This window comes from Physella acuta, unplaced genomic scaffold, assembly GCF_028476545.2.
Source record: "Physella acuta isolate Inbredline_101_S28 unplaced genomic scaffold, ASM2847654v3 ptg000397l, whole genome shotgun sequence".
NCBI classification, from domain to species: Eukaryota; Metazoa; Mollusca; class Gastropoda; family Physidae; genus Physella; species Physella acuta.
Genome location: NW_026731916.1, coordinates 584,101 through 607,519, shown reverse-complemented (window position 1 = coordinate 607,519; position 23,419 = coordinate 584,101). Strand labels below are relative to the sequence as shown.

Below are 23,419 nucleotides of genomic sequence, written 5' to 3'. Positions count from 1 at the left end.
TGTTATATAATTATTAGTGTATTTTATTACTATATATTTAAAGAAACTCATTTATTTTCTAAATTTTTGTGCATTCGTTCATAAAAGATAGTTATTAAAAAAATGTATGACTTTTTTCTAGTTCCGCCACTGAAAATAACGTCATTTTAATAATTGTTAATCATTTATTTCATGTATTTCTTTCCGTCTTCTATTTTCTGTCTATTGCCGATTAAAACGTTTTCTAAAATTATAGGAAGAATGAAAAGAATATTATAACATATAAAATCAACTGATTATCATTTGATTTTCAAAATTAAAAACACAAATTCTTTAAAAATTGTTCATCTACCATTATGATAGTTACTGGGATTATTTAACACAAAATCAAAGCAAAACTATATTCCAGCAACAACAAAAATTTTCGTGTGATGACGAAATAGTTTTAGCTGAAATATACTGAACTAATAACATATGGGGATACACAATAGTGTTCTTATTTTATTAGATAGATCTATACACATGTATATCACAACACCCTGTGCCATAGTGTATTAATTATGAAGGAGCTGACCCGCGCCGTAAGCATACGCCGCTGTTTAGTTGTTTTATTTTCTACTTTTCAGTAATTCATAATTTACTACCAATGCTGCGACTGAAAATATTTTGCTTTAAAACATTATCAGTAGCTGGTAAAGACGATTATCCTCACCCTCCCTCCCCACCCCCACCAATAAATATTTATGGCGGGAATAGTTATTACCTCCCTTTTTTAAATATAATTTATCTGCCCCCACCTCTAATAGCCGACCCGGCTCTACTTTTGTAAACATTCGGGGTGAAACACAGCTCACCTGACAGGTGGGGATGAGGTTGATGGCTAAGCTGCGTGGTGTCTTATATGGTCCCCATGAAGAGAATTATATATATATATATATAGATTAGTTGGTGCAAGTAAATCTCTCGACTTAATCAAAACAATAAAACATAAGAATTTTAATTGGTCAAATATAGTATTTAATTTCGAACTTTCTTTAATCTGGAATTCGAATTATTTTAAATACTGTGTTAAGTTTTTTATTATTAAAAACAGTTGTTGTTATGTATATTTTTGTTTAAAAATATGATGACCTCCCCTTAAGGCAAAGTTTGCCAATTACTAAACGAAACATTTGTTTCCACTCCATATTTTTCAAAAACGTTTCTCGACGACGGAGCAACAGGCTCCGTCAAACATTTCCTAACAGGATCATTTTGTGAGCCCTTACACCAGCATGTGCAATCCTTCCCAACAAACGCCCCCTCTGGATATACAGGCTTCATACGACAACCTTCATCACACGTGTACATTACATTCGCCTTTTTGATGTCGTAAAAGCTCAACTGTTCTACTCGTCCAATGATATCTTGATACGCTGGGTCAGTTGTGCGTATGGAGATTTCATCATTGATGGAAAATGCCTTGCTTCTGTAGTGCATTACACTTAGATAGTCGCAAGCAGTGGCGTAGGCAGGAGGGGGGGGGTTAGGGGGGGGTCATAACCCCCCCCCCCCATAGACCTCTCGGTATATAGAAATAGTATGAGGGGAGGGGGTGCAAATCGAAAAGTTTGAGGGGGGTGCAAATCGAAAGTTTGATGGGGGGTGCAAATCGAAAGTTTGAGGGGGGGGGGTGTAAAAATCGGACCCCCCCCCCCCCCCCTTGAGACGATCCTGGCTACGCCACTGGTCGCAAGGTTCTATAAAGTTCTAAATAGCCCTGATGTGTTTACGACCAGTCTCATTACTAAACTAATGCCGCGAGATTTTGTACGGAATACTTTTACTGGGCCAGAGCTGTACGGTGGTTTTAACCCCGTATCTTGCCCGTCTCCGTGCATCTGTCTCGGCGTCTTTTGACGGAACAAACGTTCTCTATGAGAAAAACATTGTTAAGCTGTGATAATTGTTCGATTTATTTCTTTTATAAGCAACTTTGTATTTTATGTGTGTATATATATATATATATATATATATATATATATATATATATATATATATATATATATATGTATATATATATATATATATATATATATAAGAGATTTTTACTGAAATGTTATGTTTTTAACTCAGAAGAATCCATTTGTGTAGAAGTCTTGTCAAAATCTTCTAAACTAGAAAAATGGCCCGTTGAGGAAGGATACACCGGGCGCTAGGTTGATAGTGCTGTCTCTTTTCTCTAAACAAAAACCACCCCCCCCACCCACACCACCCCAACCCCCCCCCCCCCACACACCACCCCCCCACCCCCACCCCTACACACACCACCCCACACACACACCACCCCCCACCCCCCCAAAAAAACAAAACATGTCTACCGTCCCATTCAACGAAATATAATTATATACTTTTTCCAGTGTCCGCCCCCTCCCCGAAAATTCTACACCCGCCCCCGAAAATTTCAAGTACCCCCACCCCTCTCCGGGGAGGAAAAAGTCTAAATTAAAACCACCCCCCCCACTCACCCCCCACCCCCCCCCCCCCACACACACACCACCCCCCCCACACACACACCACCCCCCCCACCCCCACCCACCCCTCCCCCCCCCCCCCCAAAAAAAAGCATGTCTACCGTCCCATTCAACAAAATATAATTATATACTTTTTCCAGTGTCCGCCCCCTCCCCGAAAATTCTACCCCCGCCCCCGAAAATTTCAAGTACCCCCACCCCTCTCCGGGGAGGAAAAAGTCTAAATTAAAACCACCCCCCCCCCACACACCCCCCATCCCCCCCCCCCACACACACCACCCCCTCCCCCCACCCCCCACCCACAACCCCCACCCCCTAAAAAAACATGTCTACCGTCCCATTCAACGAAATATAATTATATACTTTTTCCAGTGTCTACCCCCGCCCCCGAAAATTTCAAGTACCCCCACCCCTCTCCGGGGAGGAAAAAGTCTAAATTAAAACCACCCCCCCCCACTCACCCCCCCCCACCCCCATCCCCACCCCCCTCAGACGTTCTTTCGCGGGGGGTGGGGCTTCGCCCCTACCCGAAGAATTGTATGCAAGAAACTCTTCACGCAAACCATTTAGATTAGACAACATTTCCTGTTTATTCAATGTTTACGCGAAATCAATGACGTCATTATATTACTGTGTGCACTTTCCGCCTTGAGATTATTTTCAACTTTAATATGCTAAATGTGTCGACGTCATATTTCGTTTTTCGAATTACTGTGCATGTTTTTATTTTGCTTGTGTTTTCTCTAGAGCGTTCTTGTCAGATAGAATTTTTTCTTATGTTTTCTCTAGAGCGTTCTTGTCAGACAGAGCGTTCTTGTCAGATAGATAGATACATACACAGACAGCGAAACTATTATTATAGACGAGAAAAATGGCCCGTTGAGGAAGGATACACCGGGCGCTAGCTTGATAGTGCTGTCTCTTTTCTCTAAACTAAAACCAACCCACCCCCCCCCCCACACACACCACCCCCACCCCACCCCACCCCCACACACCACCCCCCACCCCCACCCCCCACCCCCCCACCCCCCACACACACCGCCCCCTCCACACACCGCCCCCCCCACACACACCACCCCCCCCCCCCCACCCCTCCACCCCCCCCCCCCAAAAAAAAAACATGCCTACCGTCCCATTCAACGAAATATAATTATATACTTTTTCCAGTGTCCGCCCCTTCCCCGAAAATTCTACCCCCGCCCCCGAAAATTTCAAGTACCCCCACCCCTCTCTGGGGAGGAAAAAGTCTAAACTAAAACCACCCCACCCCCCACACACACCACCCCCCACCCCCCACACACACCACACCCCCCACCCCCCCACCCCCCCCCACCCCCCCCCCCCCAAAAAAAAAACATGTCTACCGTCCCATTCAACGAAATATAATTATATACTTTTTCCAGTGTCCGCCCCCTCCCCGAGGGGGGGGGGTCTCAGACATTCTTACGCGGGGGGTGGGGCTTCGCCCCTACCCGAAGAATTGTATGCAAGAAACTCTTCACGCAAACCATTAAGATTAGACAACATTTCCTTTTTATTCAATGTTAACGCGAAAATCAATGACGTCATATAACTTTGAGCACTCTCTGGGTTTGAGATTATTTTCTACTCTGTGCGCTAAATGTGTCGACGTCATACTTCGTTTTTCGAATTACTGTGCATGTTTTTATTTTCCTTGTGTTTTCTCTAGAGCGTTCTTGTCAGATAGATAGATAGACAGACAGCGAAACTATTAGTATTAATTTGAATTGTTTCGATTGTTAAGTTCTGCCCTTCTCTTGTCCATATGGGCTCTATCAATCAGCTCATCGATAGCTTGACCCGTCCTCATATCGATCATCACATGCCACAGTCACATGACACAGTCACATGCCACAGTCAGATAACACAGTCACATGACACAGTCACATGCCACAGTCACATGCCACAGTCACATGCCACAGTCACATGCCACAGTCACATGACACATGACACATGACACAGTCACACGACACAGTCACATGACACAGTCACATGACACAGTCACATGACACAGTCACATGCCACAGTCACATGCCACAGTCACATGCCACAGTCACATGACACAGTCACATGACACAGTCACATGACACAGTCACATGACACATGGCACAGTCACATGACACATTCACATGACACAGTCACATGACACAGTCACATGACACAGTCACATGACACATGACACATGACACAGTCACACGACACAGTCACATGACACAGTCACATGACACAGTCACATGACACAGTCACATGACACAGTCACATGACACAGTCACATGACACAGTCACATGCCACAGTCACATGCCACAGTCACATGCCACAGTCACATGACACAGTCACATGACACAGTCACATGACACAGTCACATGCCACAGTCACATGACACAGTCACATGACACAGTCACATGCCACAGTCACATGCCACAGTCACATGCCACAGTCACATGACACAGTCACATGACACAGTCACATGACACAGTCACATGACACATGGCACAGTCACATGACACATTCACATGACACAGTCACATGACACAGTCACATGACACAGTCACATGACACATGACACAGTCACACGACACAGTCACATGACACAGTCACATGACACAGTCACATGACACAGTCACATGACACAGTCACATGACACAGTCACATGCCACAGTCACATGACACAGTCACATGACACAGTCACATGACACAGTCACATGCCACAGTCACATGCCACAGTCACATGACAGAGTCACATGACACAGTCACATGACACAGTCACATGACACAGTCACATGACACATGACACATGACACTGTCACATGACCATAGTGCAACAAACAGATAGTCAACGATCTGACAACATTAACCTTGACATTTCTATAGATAGATACTAAAGGGTTTTCCATTAACGACTCCAAAATACTCCTATGGGGTGAGTGGTCGTTCGGACATTTGTGAAAATTTGTTGCACATGCCGTTGAGTTAAAGCTTAAATCTGACTACACACTTTTGTATTTTAAATAATAAAGCCAGAAACTAGATTTTAGTCATTCTTTTGCTTTAAAAAAAAATAAAAGTAAAATGTGATTAAATTTACCCATTTGACAGATACTATTTTGGAATGAATTGCTTTTTAAAAAACAAAACAATAAAAATATGAATTTTTAAAGTGTGCATTTTGATAAGGGACGTCGTTTTAGTGGGTGACTGTCTTTCATTTGTGATTGTTACAATTAGGGCAGGCGGGGAGGGGAGAGAAAAAAAGCTGTTCTCTAAAATTCGAAGTTAATTATTGTGTACGACTAACAACATATCAAGCATTAACAGCAATGCAAATCACTAGGTTAGCAAGAAAAAGAAGTCATAGGTAGGAAGCAATTCAACCTTATTAGTTCTAGGGTTATAACATTTCTGTTTGATAAAGTCCCAATCATCAATTTTCTAGTATTCTAAACATTGCGTTTCTAGAGTCTCAAAAATCTCATTTCTATGATCCCTAGATTAATCTCAATTTCTGGGTCAGATTTAACTTGCGTTAGGAGTTATAAGCATCTGATATCCATAAAATACCTTAACATGCATGGTTTGTTGCACTATGGTCATGTGACTGTTACATTGGGAGGCTTCGGTAAAAAAAAAAAATTAAATACTCGTTAGAAAGCAGTTATTTTTGTACAGCTTTGTTAAAATACATCAGCATATGCATTTCCACTAAAACATTTGGTGGAAAAATCTTGGTAACTACGACAACGGCGACCATCTTGAAAAATTAACCCCCTCGTAGGTTTTCCACCATTCATAAAATATGCCGAATAACTAATAAGGTCATTTGTAAATGACTACAACCAACAAGATTCTCACACAAGATTTTATTTTGTAAATAGTAAATATATAATTATAAAAAAATACTTGAATTAATTTTGTACGTAATCAATTAAAAAAATAAATAAATGTAAATTAAAAGTTAGCAAAAAATCATTTTAGATATTCCTTCATGGGTGTCGTCTTCTTGTCCCTTTGTAGTAGTCGTTAATTTTCTGCTGTGCCGTGACAGCGGCTGCACGCTGAGGTGGGCGTTGTAATGGCGCAGCAACATTTATGGGAGGGACGGCAACGTTCACTGGTGGGGCCGGAACGGGGGCTGGAGCTACATTGACTTGCACAGCAGCATTTTGACTTGGCCATAGGTATCTTGAGATTTGTCTTCTAAAAACTGTAAAAATGTAAACGTTTCGTTAAATGAAAATGAATCTCAACAAGGAGACAAGTTAATTAACTCAACCAAGTGCACACCCATTTTAAAGCCAAACAGACATGGAAAATAAACGGTTAATATGGACCTTTGAGAAAATCACACAACTCTAATTCTAAACTTAACCCTAACCACAACAAAACTCAAGATTCAACATATGAGACTTTTGTAGATTTACATAGATGGTAATTTCTTACACTCTTAAAATGTGTACAAATTATACATGATTATACATGGAATATGAGCCCCATTTCTGAAAATCATAATATAGAAAACCCATGTGCGTAATTCTCTGTCTCTGTCCGCAAAATATTTTCACAAGCTATAATATCAGTATCTTCAGCGATATATGGAGAACTTGATATGGACTAGTGTTAAAAATAATATGGTAGATATTATTGTGAACAGGCCATTAAGAGAATCAGCCTATAAATAAACTTGCATTTTTGACACTTGTGAGATTGGCATCCGGCACTCTTGTGTCGCTACAAACCTCAAATTACTAGGAAATTTCCTGCCCCAACACCACAGACCTACCCCACCCTCCAACTGTCTGCCCTCCACAAAACTCCAGCCTACTAAACATCCATGATTACATGATAACCCAGAGCGCAAAATAGCATCCTGAAACAATGATGCAGATTGCGTCATTTGCTAAAGTGACCCAAATCAACAGGATTTTTTCTTTGACACAAAGAAAAAAATATATGTGACATGTCATAAACATACGTAGGACTAATGCAATTTTTTAGTGTTACTAATGGTGTATTATTAGAAGCTCGATCTCAATTTTTAAACGGATCGTCTAAAAATAGATGCTAATGCATCATATGCAAAGTGACAAAACTGTTTAGATTTTTTTACGGACAAATGGAAGCAACCCTGTTAATAATCGAACCTACGTTGATTTTTCTGATTCGCCGGTGGACATGCCTGATTCAATTTAGTGAGCGACTGTAACGCCCCATCTTATCCATTGTCTATCACACTGCTTAGAACGAACGGAATCCCCAGAGCGCTCACGAGAAAAAAAACAGTTCGCTAAATCGCATCCTGCCGGGGCCGCCCGTGCGAAATAAAATCCCCAAGAGTGTTTTAGTCAACTCCCATAAGTTTGATGGCCATCGAATGAACGGTGTCAAACCGCAATCGACTTTTATCTTTATATACCGTATATAGAGAAAAAAAAACATATCGCGCCCTGCCGGAGCGTCACCCCTGCGAATTTGAAATTTTTTTTCTTCGCAGAAACTTCCCTATGAGTATTCTCAACAACTTCTTAAAGTTTCATGGCGATCCGATGAAAGATGTAGTAATGCATAAAAGACTGACAGACAGATACACACACACACAATCATACATTGATATATATATATATATATATATATATATATATATATATATATATATATATATATATATATATATATATATATATACAACTGTTATAGAAAGTGTAAGGAAGAAAACTCCCGTTTTTAAAATAATGCCTTACTTATTACGATAATCATGACACAGGCTAGGATGAAACACAAAAGTCTCGGATAATTTGGGCCAGAGTCCATCTTCAAACCGTTGGCTTCCGCTTCAGGCCTAAAAATATAAACATAATTAATTGTCGGCGCAAAAGGTTTCCAAAAAAAAAAACAAAATTGCGCAACGGAAAGCTAGGTGGTCAACGCTTTGCTGACGCCAAACAACAATACAAAAATATACAGAAATAAGAATAAAATATGCATGTTGATGTATACAAACAGACACTTACAAGCTGAAACATGGACACATGCAAGAATAAACACATACATACATATATTGCCATGCGTAAGTGCTAAGTTATATGAGTTATTTTTGGTAAGCTATTTTTTTTTATTTTAACGATTTTTGTATGCGCAGTTTATTGTATAGGGAAATTTCTGTATCCAGAAATTTCTGTTTGCAATTTTTATTGTGTGCCAGAAATACTTTTTGCGCATTTTCTGTGTGTGCACAATTTTTTTTTCTTGAGCATTTTTTTCGCTGCGTATATTTCCCTAGAAGCTCCTTTTTGGACACTAGTTATTTGGTAGATCGTGTGTTGAAAAGAAGGTTAAAATAACAGAAGTACTTACAATTCCGTGCAAACATTGTTTTGGCACACTTCGAGCTTTTTGCACAGTCCGATGAACTGACTAACTTTGTTGCATGCGGCTATAAATAATAAATTAAATAAATAAATAAATAAATAAATAAATAAATGAATGAATGAATGAATGAATGAATGAATGAATGAATGAATGAATGAATGAATGAATGAATGAATGAATGAATGAATGAATGAATGAATGAATGAATGAATGAATGAATGAATGAATGAATGAATGAATGAATGAATGAATGAATGAATGAATGAATGAATGAATGAATGAATGAATGAATGAATGAATGAATGAATGAATGAATGAATGAATGAATGAATGAATGAATGAATGAATGAATGAATGAATGAATGAATGAATGAATGAATGAATGAATGAATGAATGAATGAATGAATGAATGAATGAATGAATGAATGAATGAATGAATGAATGAATGAATGAATGAATGAATGAATGAATGAATGAATGAATGAATGAATGAACGAATGAACGAATGAACGAATGAATGAATGAATGAATGAATGAATGAATGAATGAATGAATGAATGAATGAATGAATGAATGAATGAATGAATGAATGAATAAATAAATAAATAAATAAAATAAATAAATACATAAATAAATAAATAAACAAATAAATAAATAAATAAATAAATATATATATATATATATATATATATATATATATATATATATATATATATATATATATATATATATATATATATATATACATGTACATGTCTAAATAAAATCTAAAATCCAAATAGATCGATCGATCTAAATGATTGTTATTGCTAGATATTTGATAAATTTATTTTTTGTTTTATTGTTTAATTGTCTGATTGTTTGACTATTTCACTGTTTGACTGTTTGAATGTTTTATTGTTTAATTGTTTTTTTTATTGTTTGATTGTTTGGCTTAATACTTACAGGAAGCACAGTCAAAACAAGTCCATAGCAGGAAACATTTAGCGGCGGTGTATTGGCTCCTTTTTGAGCTCTAGGATAGAAATGTGAATTCAACAGCTGTGCTGTCCACATTTGAGTTTTAAAGCTCTGCTGTTGAAATCTAGATTCAACGGGAACAGGGCTTTATCCCACCTACCCAAGGCCCTCCAAACATTTACCTCTGATATGAGTCCCGGAGTAAATACCCCCCCACCTCTATCAATTAACCCTCCGCCCGCCAATTAGGGCATTACCCTCCTATTATACCTGAAGGTACAGTCAGGATTAGGGCTAGGGTTTGGGTTTGACTTCGGTTTATGTTTAGATTTTGGGTTACACAAGGTCCGCGCTAGGGGCTTGTGTTAGGGTCAGGGCTAGGGCAAGGTTTAGAGTTAGAGTTAGCTCAAGGGCTAGCGCTTCGGCTAGGGCTAGGTTTTGGTGTGACGGTAAAGGTCAAATGGAGGGTTAGAGTCAGGGTTGGGGTCTTGATTATGGTTAGGGTTAGGGTTTGGGTTAGGGTTAGAGTTAGGGGTCATCCATAAATCACGTCACGATTTTTGGACGATTTGTATCTCCTCCCTCTTCTAAATTACAAATCGTCACAAAAAGCCAGACCCCTTCCCTAAAAAATGGCGTCAAACCTCAGCCTACAACGCCCCTCAAAATTGACGTTGATTTTTTCCCAAAGCTTGTTTTATTTTCAAAAACACGAAATAACGGTAAAACTCGTTTTCTAGCGGACTTTCGTGGCTAAAAGGTAAAAGATACAACAGCCTACCATATTTCCTACAACGAGCCAGATCACAGTCAGTAACAAACCAGACCAAAACAGTGTAACAGGAAGCTGGAACATAGATTTGAACACATACACATTTTAAATTTAAAGAATGAATTAAATATATAAAGCTGTGACTGGTTCATCTTATTATACACAAAAATGGAATATAATTAAACATAAATAATTGATTTATTTTGGTGTGGGGGGGGGGGGGTTACTTGAAATCTTCGGGGGAGGGGGGCTATATAGACGTTTCTTGCAGACTCGTCCAGACCGTTATCCGAACTCGAGACCTTGAAAATAAATAAATTCGAAAACGTTAAAATGCATTTTTATATTGCCATTAGTCTCTATCTTTCAACTCACCATTTCCTCGTACTCAGAGTACTGCATCTTCTCATCAAAGGTTTTCATACTCTTGACGAATTCCAACATTTCAGCAGTTGAGATTTGAATGTTACCAAAGTTTGCGTCAAACTTATCACCATTCTCCCCGATATTAGAATTCTGTCGAAAAATTGATCTTTTTTTAAGGGAGTACCACCCAATCAAACTAAGGTAGGATACGATTTGACAAAAAACCATTTACACTTGCGGACAGTGTATAAGTTTTAGAGAATCTTGTCTAACGAACTCAGTGGTTTTTTAATCTTTTTGAAGGTATATAATCCACGAGTTTAATAGACTTAAAACGATTATTGTTAGTATCCTTACAAATTAAAGACAACTACGTGTACAATGGAAATATCGACAGTGACATCATTTTGGACTTAACTCGATAGTGAAACAAGTCCTTTATACTGCAGTTATTTTCCAGACTATTTTTTTCTCCCGGGGGGGGGGGGGGGGGGGCTTGAAAGTTTCGGGGCCGGGGGGGGGGGCGGACTAAAATTTCCGGGTTGGGGGGGGGGGGAGGGTCGGACATTGGTGAAAGTATTTATTTTCTATATAAATAATATTTTGTTCCGGTAGATGTTCTTCGGAGGGACTCCACCCCCACACCCGCCCCTCCCACCCAGCGAAGAGATGCCTGGCAGAAAATCTGGTAAAGGCCACGATTATCCCAATGAAAAGACTGTTTAATAATAGCTTTCTCGTCACCACTGAAATAATCCTAACCTGAACCATATGAGTTGGATGTGTGTCTTGGCCTCCACTGTACCCCTGAGACTAACTTACCGACACCCTTGAGGCTCAATCGAACCCAGATTAAGAACCACTTCACTAAAAATATTAATGTATTTTGTCGATGCTGTTACGTTTCCTTGCTGGAGATTTCCAATAAACAATGTCGAAATAAAAATGGTTACCTTCCCGTAGTCCTTGATTTCGGTCAGGCCAAAAACGTGGGCCTCCTTCATTTTAAAAGCTTTGTAGGCAGTCGAACCATTACTACAGGACCTTTGATAAAAACAGTTTTATAATTAGCTCTTTTTGAATACTATTTAATAATGATTGGAATATACTGGATGTGTTAAGTGCTATTTGAGTGTTTTATTTCAAAGAGGGTGGTTTCAAGTTGGTTTATAACCGCTATTTAAAAAGACAAAAAAAAAATAAGCTTTTAAAATCTTGTAAACTTGATTTATTCGTAACATTTTTGGACGTGGATATTACAGCCTATCTCATGATTGATCCATGTTAAAGGACACACGGCATTTCCCTCCTCTTCAATTCAAGTAACACTTCATGCTAACCTTAGTATACTCTCTGCCTGTCCAAGATACTGTAGTAGCAGAACGTCAGTTACACATGTGCTATAAATTTACTTTAAACATTACGGGATATGGATTATTATGGTTATGTCTAGTAGAGTGGCTAAGCTTAGCGCTAGAGTTTCTAAAGTATTAGAACAATGTCTTTAGGAAATTGGCACATAACTATGCAATATACTGAAAGCATAGACAAATAGATATTCTCTTAACACGCCCATGGATAGTGGGTTGGTTTTGATTATCTCAGTAGTAGGGCTAGGTTAGTGTTAAGCTCAGGACTATTTTGAACACTTACAATTAATTGATTAAATATATTGTTTCTAGCTTCTATTGTTTTAGGGACGTCGTGACTTAGCGGTAGAGTGCTAAACTGCTAACCCGACAGTCTCGAGTTCGAATCCAGGTTCAAGTCAGTAGAACGTCCACATAGCTCCGATGGCTACCTACCTCACGCTAGGGAAAACAAAGGCGGCTGGGCATAGTGCTATACCTTCATATAAACTCTACTTCATCTGCCCATGTGTATTGGCAACGAATGGAAACAATGATAAACTTACTCGGTTAAGTTAAATGTGTCATAGCTATTATCTAGATGCGATTAACATGAATGAAATCGACGGGGGGGGGGGGGTATTGACAGCAACGAAGGTGGTGACATTAGAATAGAACTTACCTCATAATATCGATGACATTAGAATAGAACTTACTTGATAATATCGATGACAGAATAGAACTTACTTGATAATATATATGATATTAGAATATAACTTACTTGATAATATCGATGACAGAATAGAACTTACTTGATAATATCTATGATATTAGAATAGAACTTACTTGATAATATTGATGACATTTGATTAGAACTTACTTGATAATATCTATGACATTAGAATATAACTTACCTGATAATATCTATGACATTAGAATAGAACTTACTTGATAATATCGATGACAGAATAGAACTTACTTGATAATATATATGATATTAGAATATAACTTACTTGATAATATCGATGACAGAATATAACTTACTTGATAATATCTATGATATTAGAATAGAACTTACTTGATAATATTGATGACATTTGATTAGAACTTACTTGATAATATCTATGACATTAGAATATAACTTACCTGATAATATCTATGACATTAGAATATAACTTACCTGATAATATCGACCAATTTCAGGAAAATATTTTTGTCAGGGTAGATTTGATCAGACAGCCACGTCGAGTTCGGGGTCCCAAGCAATTTATACTCGACAATGAGCTGAAAAATGTTAACGAAACGATGTAAAAAACGCTTTTTACTGCACAAGGTGTCAATAGCAGTTTGTTGATCGGCTTTATCCTACTTTGTTTCACATGTAAATTTTTAAAAAGTGCCGATGTGGAATTCGTTCATACTTATGTTTAAAAAGAAGGGGGCGGAGTGGTCTAGCAGTTAATGTCAGTAGGCCGTCTCTGAGTCCACCCAGCTCTAATGAGTACCTAACTCACGTTAGGGAAAGTAAAGGCGGCTGGGCATAGTGCTGACCACATTAGCTCCTCATATACCGAGGTCACAGAAACAAGTGAACTCTACTTCACTTGCCCTATAGACCATCAGGTTTGAAAGGGAACTTTACTTAGTTTACTTATGTTAAAAAATATTTTTATTGAAATTAACATAATCTAGAACAATAATAATCGAAATTTAAAATGTGTACCAGACCAAAAAATATTTTTAACGCCTAGTCTAATGACTATTTAAATACCTTTTTAACTGGAAGTTAATTTTGTCCGGTTGTATTTTATCTGTTTTCGTTTTACAAATAAAGCACATCAACATTTTAAATTAAACAATTTCGCTTGTAATTTATACTTTTAAAATTGACTTTAAGTTCAGTAACGGCCAACTGTCTAAAAGTTCAGCAACGGCTACCTGTTAATACGTTCAGTAACGGCTACCTGTCTATAAGTTTAATAACGGCTACCTTTCTATAAGTTCAGCAACGGCTACCTGTCTATATGTTCAGTAACGGCTACTTGTCTAAAAGTTCAGTTACGGCTACCTGTCTTTAAATTCAGGAACGGCTACCTGTCTATAAGTTCAGTAACGGCTACCTGTCTATAAGTTCAGTAACGACTACCTGTCTATCAGTTTAGTAACTGCTACCTGTTTACAAGTTCAGTAACAGCATCTCGACTATGAGTTCGGTAACGGCTACCTTCGAATGAGTTTAGTTACTAAACTCATACGAAGGTAGCCGTTACGAAACTCTTACAAATGTAGAAGTTACTATACATTTGTATGAGTTTCGTAACGGCTACCTGCTTATCAATTCAGTAACGGCTGACAATAAGTTCAGTACCATCTACCTACCTCTAAAGTCATTGCGTAAACACCGCGAGATATCACCCGATTCAGGTATCTGTTCTTTGCAGATTCGTCTGGCAGCTGTTAAAATAAACAATTGAAAAATCTTGAGGGTTTTTAGTCACTAACGTTGATAAATATTCTTCGACTTGCACTAAAATGTGATTTATTTCATAAATTTGAGTTTTATTTTCAAGTGATTTCAAGGACATGCAGCTTCCAAGATAGTCAAATTAATGCAAAACAGTGTACACTATTTTTTTTTTTAATTATTTTTTTTGTTTAATAATGTTCCTCTATTGCTGCTTCCCCACTCGAACAAGGGTAGGCAGAACCATGTTATTAGGAACTTATAAACATGAAAATAATAACATACATGATACTATATTATCTAAGCTTTCCTAAAGTTTAGTACGTAGATTTTTGAAAATTATAACTCTAAGGTCATAACGTTTAAAAGCTATTAATACAATATATTTTTAAAGGTAGGCCTTTATCTAATTAATAAGTTACTTTATATGACTAAATTTCTTCAAAACGTTATTGATTTCACTTAGGTGAAAGAACAAGCGTTAACTAAGTAAATCACACACGAGGAAAGCGCAATTACTTCAATGAGTTGTCTCACTTCCTGATATTGAATACAGTTATTTTTAAATTAATATTAATGACGAACAATTAAATGCAAAACTGTCTATGCGTGTATTGTCATCGGAGACGAATTAAACTGTAAAATAGATCGTTGTATTATTGTGTCTAGATTTGAGTTACAAGATTTGCCACTCTAAAGGAAAAATAGAGAGATGTGGATTACGTTAGAACGTTTAATCAGCATTCGTCTCTCAACACTAATTTCTTTCTTCTTCGTTCTTAATTTTAGTGTTGACATGGATTCCCTCCAACACAATTAAGTATTACCAGTTAACTATTTAGTGCCATTTGACTCCGATTTCAGCCTGCTTTTTTTTTTAATTTGCTTCCATAGCCTTTGTCCAATCAAGGACAAACTACAAGGCAGCAGTTCTTTGATTTTGGAGTTGTCTCTCCTAGAAGAGTTGTTGTCCCCAGCTATCGAGTATCATCTACCAGAGGATTCAAACTCTAGACTTAGCTTAATCGACTCAACCGCGCCGGTCGGTCCCCTCTTTACCAACATAAACGTCAGACACACAGCATGAGTGAACACGTACCATTACAGCGGGATTGAACCGGTCTGAGGTAACGGTGTAGTTGGGGCAAGCCTCACGAAATCGTGGGTCCTGGATTCTATTGATCTCAGCCTGGATATGCTTTAGGTCTGCCAGAAAAATGGTGGCTTCTCTTATAATTGTCTCTCTACTGGCTACCAAGTCTTCCATCGCTCCATTAAGTAGGTTGGAAGCTGTACGGTATATAAGTAATATAAATAACACAATTGAGTGTACGTGTCAACTGTTTATGCGCCATTTTGGCCTTTGACTCTGATTTCGGCCCGATTTTGTTTTCTTGGATTTGCTTCCAGCCTTTATCCAACCAAGAACAAGCTATTAGGCAGCAGTTGCTTGATTTTGGAGTTGTCTCGACTAGAACTCGGGACCTACCGATTCAGCAACAATTAATTTTACCAACCCGAACACTCGGACCTCCTATATGTACAAAACTACTTACTTACTTATTTATTTATTTATTTTAATGCGTCTATTTATATATAATTATATATAATTAATGACTTGTTTTTAAATGTGTACTTAAAGTAATGAAAAAAAATGTGAAAAAAAAACCAGAACAATCGCAAAGCTAGTAATGAAAATAGTAAAAATCATACGTACAATTTTCCAAGTTTATAACGTCGTCGTATAATTTGTGCAATCGCAGCCTGTCCATGACCTTTTGCTTGACATCTTCTCCGAGAATACCACCGATATCTACAAAGACGGAGAATATAGAAACATTGCTGACAATCTATATACCTTTGTTAAAGTTTTTAATACGTGAAAAAATGCAATCGATGAATTTTTTATGTAGGAATGGAATTATTAATCAGAACAAACCTTAAATCGGTTGTCTTGAAGCGTCAAAAAAAGGCAAATGCTAACTTAAATTAAAATCCAAATTTCAATCAAGGGTTATTATTTTCAAAAAATGTCAAATTTAGCTTAATCTAACACACAAGTATATCTTACTCTGTAGGACCCGGTTCAACACAGTCCTTGAGAATGTGAAGTCTTTGTTGACTAGCTGATCAGCTTGCTGAAGGATTAAAATATAACTTTAAAACTTATAGGCCTCTACATTGTATTTAGATAACCGTACAGAGGAGATCTGATGTAAACATGGTCGACGATATCTAGAGATATCCCAAGTGAATTAATTAAACAGCTGTATACAAACACAGCAGATTACTTGAGTAGTTCTATACAAACACATCGGATTACTTGAGTAGTTCTATACAAACGTAAGGGATTACTTGAGTAGTTCTATACAAACACAACGGATTACTTGAGTAGTTCTATACAAACGTAACGGATTACTTGAGTAGTTCTATACAAACACAGCGGATTACTTGAGTAGTTCTATACAAACACATCGGATTACTTGAGTAGTTCTATACAAACGTAACGGATTACTTGAGTAGTTCTATACAAACACATCGGATTACTTGAGTAGTTCTATACAAACGTAACGGATTACTTGAGTAGTTCTATACAAAAACATCGGATTACTTGAGTAGTTCTATACAAAAACATCGGATTACTTGAGTAGTTCTATACAAAAACATCGGATTACTTGAGTAGTTCTATACAAAAACATCGGATTACTTGAGTAGTTCTATACAAAAACATCGGATTACTTGAGTAGTTCTATACAAACGTAACGGATTACTTGAGTAGTTCTATACAAACGTAACGGATTACTTGAGTAGTTATATACAAACACATCGGATTACTTGAGTAGTTCTATACAAACACATCGGATTACTTGAGTAGTTCTATACAAACGTAACGGATTACTTGAGTAGTTCTATACAAAAACATCGGATTACTTGAGTAGTTCTATACAAAAACATCGGATTACTTGAGTAGTTCTATACAAAAACATCGGATTACTTGAGTAGTTCTATACAAAAACATCGGATTACTTGAGTAGTTCTATACAAAAACATCGGATTACTTGAGTAGTTCTATACAAACGCATCGGATTACTTGAGTAGTTCTATACAAAAACATCGGATTACTTGAGTAGTTCTATACAAAAACATCGGATTACTTGAGTAGTTCTATACAAAAACATCGGATTACTTGAGTAGTTCTATACAAAAACATCGGATTACTTGAGTAGTTCTATACAAAAACATCGGATTACTTGAGTAGTTCTATACAAACGTAACGGATTACTTGAGTAGTTCTATACAAACACATCGGATTACTTGAGTAGTTCTATACAAAAACATCGGATTACTTGAGTAGTTCTATACAAAAACATCGGATTACTTGAGTAGTTCTATACAAAAACATCGGATTACTTGAGTAGTTCTATACAAAAACATCGGATTACTTGAGTAGTTCTATACAAAAACATCGGATTACTTGAGTAGTTCTATACAAAAACATCGGATTACTTGAGTAGTTCTATACAAACGTAGTGGATCAGAGTTTCTTTCAGGCATCTCTTCGGGGGGGGGGGGGGGCTTGACCTTAGGGACTATGACAGACACAGAGGAGCTTACGTCAACGGATGATCTGATGTATGTTGTGACGTCATCCAGTAACTCGAAGTCGCTGGTTCCAAGTTCGTGAATGGAATCCCTGAGATGCTCGTTGGAGGCGAACATGAGGCAGATTCCCACACTGTTCAGATAAGGTATGAAATTTTAGTTTGGATGTATGTGGGTGGGGATGTAATATTAGGTAGGATGTATGTGGGTGGTGATGTAATATTAAGTAGGATGTATGTGGGTGGTGGTGTAATATTAGGTACGATGTATGTGGGTTGGGATGTAGTATTTACAGAGTTTATGGGGATCGTAGTTTGGGGAAGTGCCTAATGATTTAAAGAAAATAAACGATTATCTTAAGTAATGATTTTTCAATTGCTAAAATGTACCACCATTCGTGAAAAAACAAATTGATTAAATCATATTTTATAACAACTTGTGACCATTAAAAATAATATATATATATATAATCTAGACATTCTGATAATATAAATTGTATGGTCAAATATTTTATCGACGATATATAAAAAAAACCATGGGCATCGTTTTAACAGTATTAATATGTCACCCATCCCACCCCCCCCCCGCCCCGCCCACCAGCCATGTGAAGACATGGCCGATGGGTAGAGCGAGTGATTGGAAACTAAAACGTCTCGAGATCTCTGGCTCGAGTTTGTATGACGTCCCTGAGTGCACTGAATTCAGAAGGGTATCTGACTAACGTTAGGGAAAGATTCAAACATATCTCGATGTCAAAGGAATTTGTGAACTCTATTTCATCTGCTCCATGGACCGTCCGTTTCGAAAAGATACTATTTTTTTTTACTTTATTCCCCCACGCTACTGTTATGTGATATGATAGCAAACGATTATTCTGATTCAGCTACATACGTTTATATCCCACACATTATCCACTTACCGTTACACACTTAACAAATAAAAAATTGCGCTTTCTTTTTTATCAATTACAACTATCGGAAAATTCAATTTCAATTTTGTTTTCAATACATGTGTATGCTATTTAATAACACACTTAGTATGTGACATGTGATTATATATATATATATATATATATATATATATATATATATATATATATATATATATATATATATATATATATATATAAAACGAATGGTTATAAAATGAACGGTCATAAACTGTTCCTCTTAGCGTCAAAATATCATTAAATCCCATTACCAATTTATACTTACATGGCGAAAGGGATCAAGACGGCAAGTACAATCAACGTGACGTACAGGCAGCACTTTTTCCTGTAGACGCCCTCTCGTGGTGACTTGGGCTCCGGCTTCTTGCAGCAACAGCAGCAGTAGATGTAGATGCAGCAGCCGAGGCAGACGATGGGGAAGATGATCACTAGCACCACGCCGAACAGCACGGTGATGAAGAAGCCGATGTATGTGTCTAGCAGCTGATCAAGGCATTAAATAATATAATGTGTTTTAGTACAATTGCTTGTTAGTTAACTGTTGACTATATTAGGTTTAATTTAATATGTGCTTTAATCTAGTAAGATAACGAATTTGAGGTAATAATGGTATGTTTCTATTGGGCACCTACACTTGCAAAGAAGATTTTAAAATTAAGATTCCCTTTTCTAACCTATTGGCCTATAGTTCAGATGTAGTATAGTTCATCTTCCAGTCATTTCTTCGGAAAGGGGTGGGGGGTTGGGGGTGGGGGGCGCTCCGTTTCCGCCCCCCACCCTGATAAAAGTCTCGATTTCCCCCCCCCCCCTCTGACAAAATGGAATTTATATAGAAAATATATACTTTTAAATAGTGTCCCCCCACCCGAAAAATTTAGTCATACACCCGCCCCCCTACCTAAAAGAAAAAAAATACTCTTGACCACTGCATGTGAGGGGATAATGTGGTCAGCACTATGCCCAGCCGACTTTACTTTCTCTACTGTTAGTCAGATGCCCATCAGGGCTGTCTATACATGTCTTGAGTCCAGACCGATATCCGAACTCGAGACCTTCGAGTTTAAGCTCAAGAACTCTACTGCTGGACATCATCGTCTCATATAGAATATATCAGCGTCACTGGATTGTGAACATGTTCTTTTTCGGTGTCTCTTAAGAGCGTGGTAAAAGCACATATATCTTAACTCTGGTGTTATACAATCAGGTCAAAACTCTAGCGTGTATAAAGGGCAGCTAGATGTGAGTTGTTGAACCAAGGATATAGAGATAATAGTTAATATTGTCGTAGTTTATATGTTGTATGCTGAATGAATCTTCTGGTGGGACGTATGATATACATATGAGGACGTATGCTGTATAGAGCTGTGGATGTATATCGTATAGCTATAGAGCTATGCTTTATGCATCTATAGGTGTTTCTCATGAGACACAGGTGTAAATGTATGCTGTATAGTGCTGTAGATGTGTGGAGGTATGCTGTATGGAAAAGAAGCATCGAGGTCAATACGTTGTTTAGACGATTCAAATTTGACACATCTTACCTTTTTCCAATCCTCTTCATATTTGTCAGTTCCGTGTTGTGTTTTACGAAGTGAATCTAGTGATACAATAAATCCTTTGTACGGTGTATAAGCATATTCTTAAGCACAACATGCATATGTATATGTATATGTATAATATACATATATATATATATATATATATATATATATATATATATATATATATATATATATATATATATATATATATATATATAAACAAACATACCATATGGAAACTATAAGTAAACTTTTTTTAATTTTGAAAGTATTGTTTACAATATGTTACATATACCACATGGAAACTATAAGTAATTTTTTTAATTTTGAAAGTATTGTTTACTTTCTGCTACACATACATACCATGTGGAAACTCTCCCTCCATGGAGGCCTTAGCGATACCGTATGCAAGTTTGTAGTACGGGCCAATGGCGCCAACGTCCGATTCTCCATGGGCCTTGTAGCTTGATGTATCGGATATCTTCCTAAAGTGGACGTCACTTTTATTGTCCGCGCGGATCCCTGACTCGTCCTTGACCTCTGGCACCTGCGGCGGGTTCTGAAGGTCGTGAGTCTGGGGTGTGGTCGCATGGATGATCCAGGCCAAGATGAGCAATGCGCGTAGGTGAGCCATTGGTGGGAGTGAGCGGGGTAGTACGATAAGCGTGAGTAAAAAATAATGATCTAGCTTCACTAATCGGAAACACGCGCGGAGATGCACGTGAAAGCAAATAGTGGCATTCTCGTTCGAACCTGTTGGAATGTATGAAGAAAACAAAATATTTTTAAACGCGGTGGATAATGAACTGAGTAAACATTAGGTTACTTCAAATAACCTCCAGGGTTTCATGCACGGATTTGGTTCCAAGATGGAGGATGGGGAGGGGGGGGGTAATGTAAACAAATTTAATCTAATTTTAGACCACGGGATGGAAGAATGTGACAGGGTGGGGAAACCACATCCACATATAGCGACTGCAAAAGATACACTTATGACGTTCCGTTTTTATAAAAGTACTTCTCTAGTCGTCCCCCCATCCTTCATCTCAACTCATGTAGATCTATGTCAGATGCTGTTGGCGAAGATTTAGGCCTGATGGCTGGTAACACAGATGCGATGGATTAACTATATCCTGTTGTGATATATTTAACCGACAACTTATTTTTTCTTTTGTATTTGGTTAGGCCGATTCTTTTCGCATTTAAGTATTAAAAAAAACTCTGACCCTAATAATGACCCTGAAGTTAACCAAAAGGTTATTGCTATAAATAAAAAAAAATAAAATCATCAAAAGACGTAAATTTGATTTCGCTAACACTCTGCAACTTAAGTATTCTAGGATCTAAAGGAGTAACTGAAATACAACATTTAAATTATAGATAATAATATACCGTGTTATTGGAAAGACGTGTTTACCTTCTTCAATCACCTTGGAGTTGCCTATATCGGTTTGGTCTTCCGTTCATCAAAAGTTAGCATTGATGAGGATGCGAATCGGGTTTTCCCCCAATGTGCACTGATATATCACTTTTGTATGCCTAGATATGGTGGGCAAGTTTGTGCGTTTTATGTACTCTCTAATACAGGGTTAATAGTGCAATGGGATAGTAAATAATTTAAACTAAATAACTAGTTTGGGACATGTAGATAGATTCTCGATGTAGTGGTATAGTGACCATTTGAAATTGTGTAGATAACTGTGCTAGTGAACTGACACAGGTGCATACCCACCAGTGTCGATTATGTGACATTCTGAACGTTTTTCATCTTGTGTGCTTCCATAGCCTTTGTTTATGGATATGGTAACTTAAGGAGCGTCTTTATATATTTGATAATGTATTTTAGAAAACAAAAAGGTTATTTGATGTCTATTTGACGGAATATATTTCGTATGGCTAGTATTCTTGCAATTAGAATCCGGGTTGCAGTCAGTTAAACGTCCCTGAGTCCACCCAGCCAGAATTTCTTCAAGGCATCTCTACCGCCCCACCCCGAGCGAAATGGAATTTATATAGAAAAAAATATACTTTTACAAGTGCCCCCCCCCCCCCCCCCAGCGGAAATTCCAAGTCTGGAGGAAACACTGCACCCAGCTCTGTTCAGAGTTTCTTTCGGGCATCTTTTTTGAAATATAATTTATATAGAAAACACATACGTTTACTTGTCCGCAGCCCCTACCCTTACCCCGATAGTTTTATGTCCACCTCCTCGTAGAAATAAGTCTAAAAGAAACACTAGCCTCGATGGGTTGCTAAATGACGTTAGAAAAAGTAGTCGGGTGAGTATAACGGTGACCACTATTTATAAGCCGAGGGCGCAGAAAAGGAATGATCAGTCAGGTTCGAAAAGGTCTCTTGACTTTTGAGTAACTTTACAAAGAACACAAACATGGAAAATACATCTTAAACGTTTCTTATTCTAAAAAAAGGTGTAATTGTGTTTCTGTGTCTGCGAGTGAACGTGTATCTATATGTGTATTTTTTTTAAAATATACTTAGATTCCTGTTTCAATTACGTAGAAGAAAATGTAGGTAGA

The 23,419-nt window shown here is 37.6% G+C and overlaps 1 protein-coding gene across 1 annotated transcript; it reads right to left on the bottom strand.

The window, feature by feature from the left end:
• Positions 1-6,494: 6,494 nt before the first annotated feature.
• LOC131942240 (uncharacterized) lies at positions 6,495-21,516 on the bottom strand. The gene is made up of 16 exons (XM_059301986.1): positions 21,246-21,516; positions 20,883-20,938; positions 19,607-19,824; positions 18,405-18,525; positions 16,861-16,927; positions 16,507-16,602; positions 15,889-16,079; positions 14,705-14,779; positions 13,506-13,609; positions 11,930-12,020; positions 10,986-11,126; positions 10,620-10,685; positions 9,824-9,893; positions 8,863-8,941; positions 8,250-8,347; positions 6,495-6,715 (listed from the first exon to the last, which is right to left on the bottom strand). Exons 1-16 carry the CDS (start codon positions 21,514-21,516, stop codon positions 6,495-6,497), a joined length of 1,965 nt encoding a protein of 654 aa, XP_059157969.1.
• Between the last annotated feature and the right edge of the window lie 1,903 nt (positions 21,517-23,419).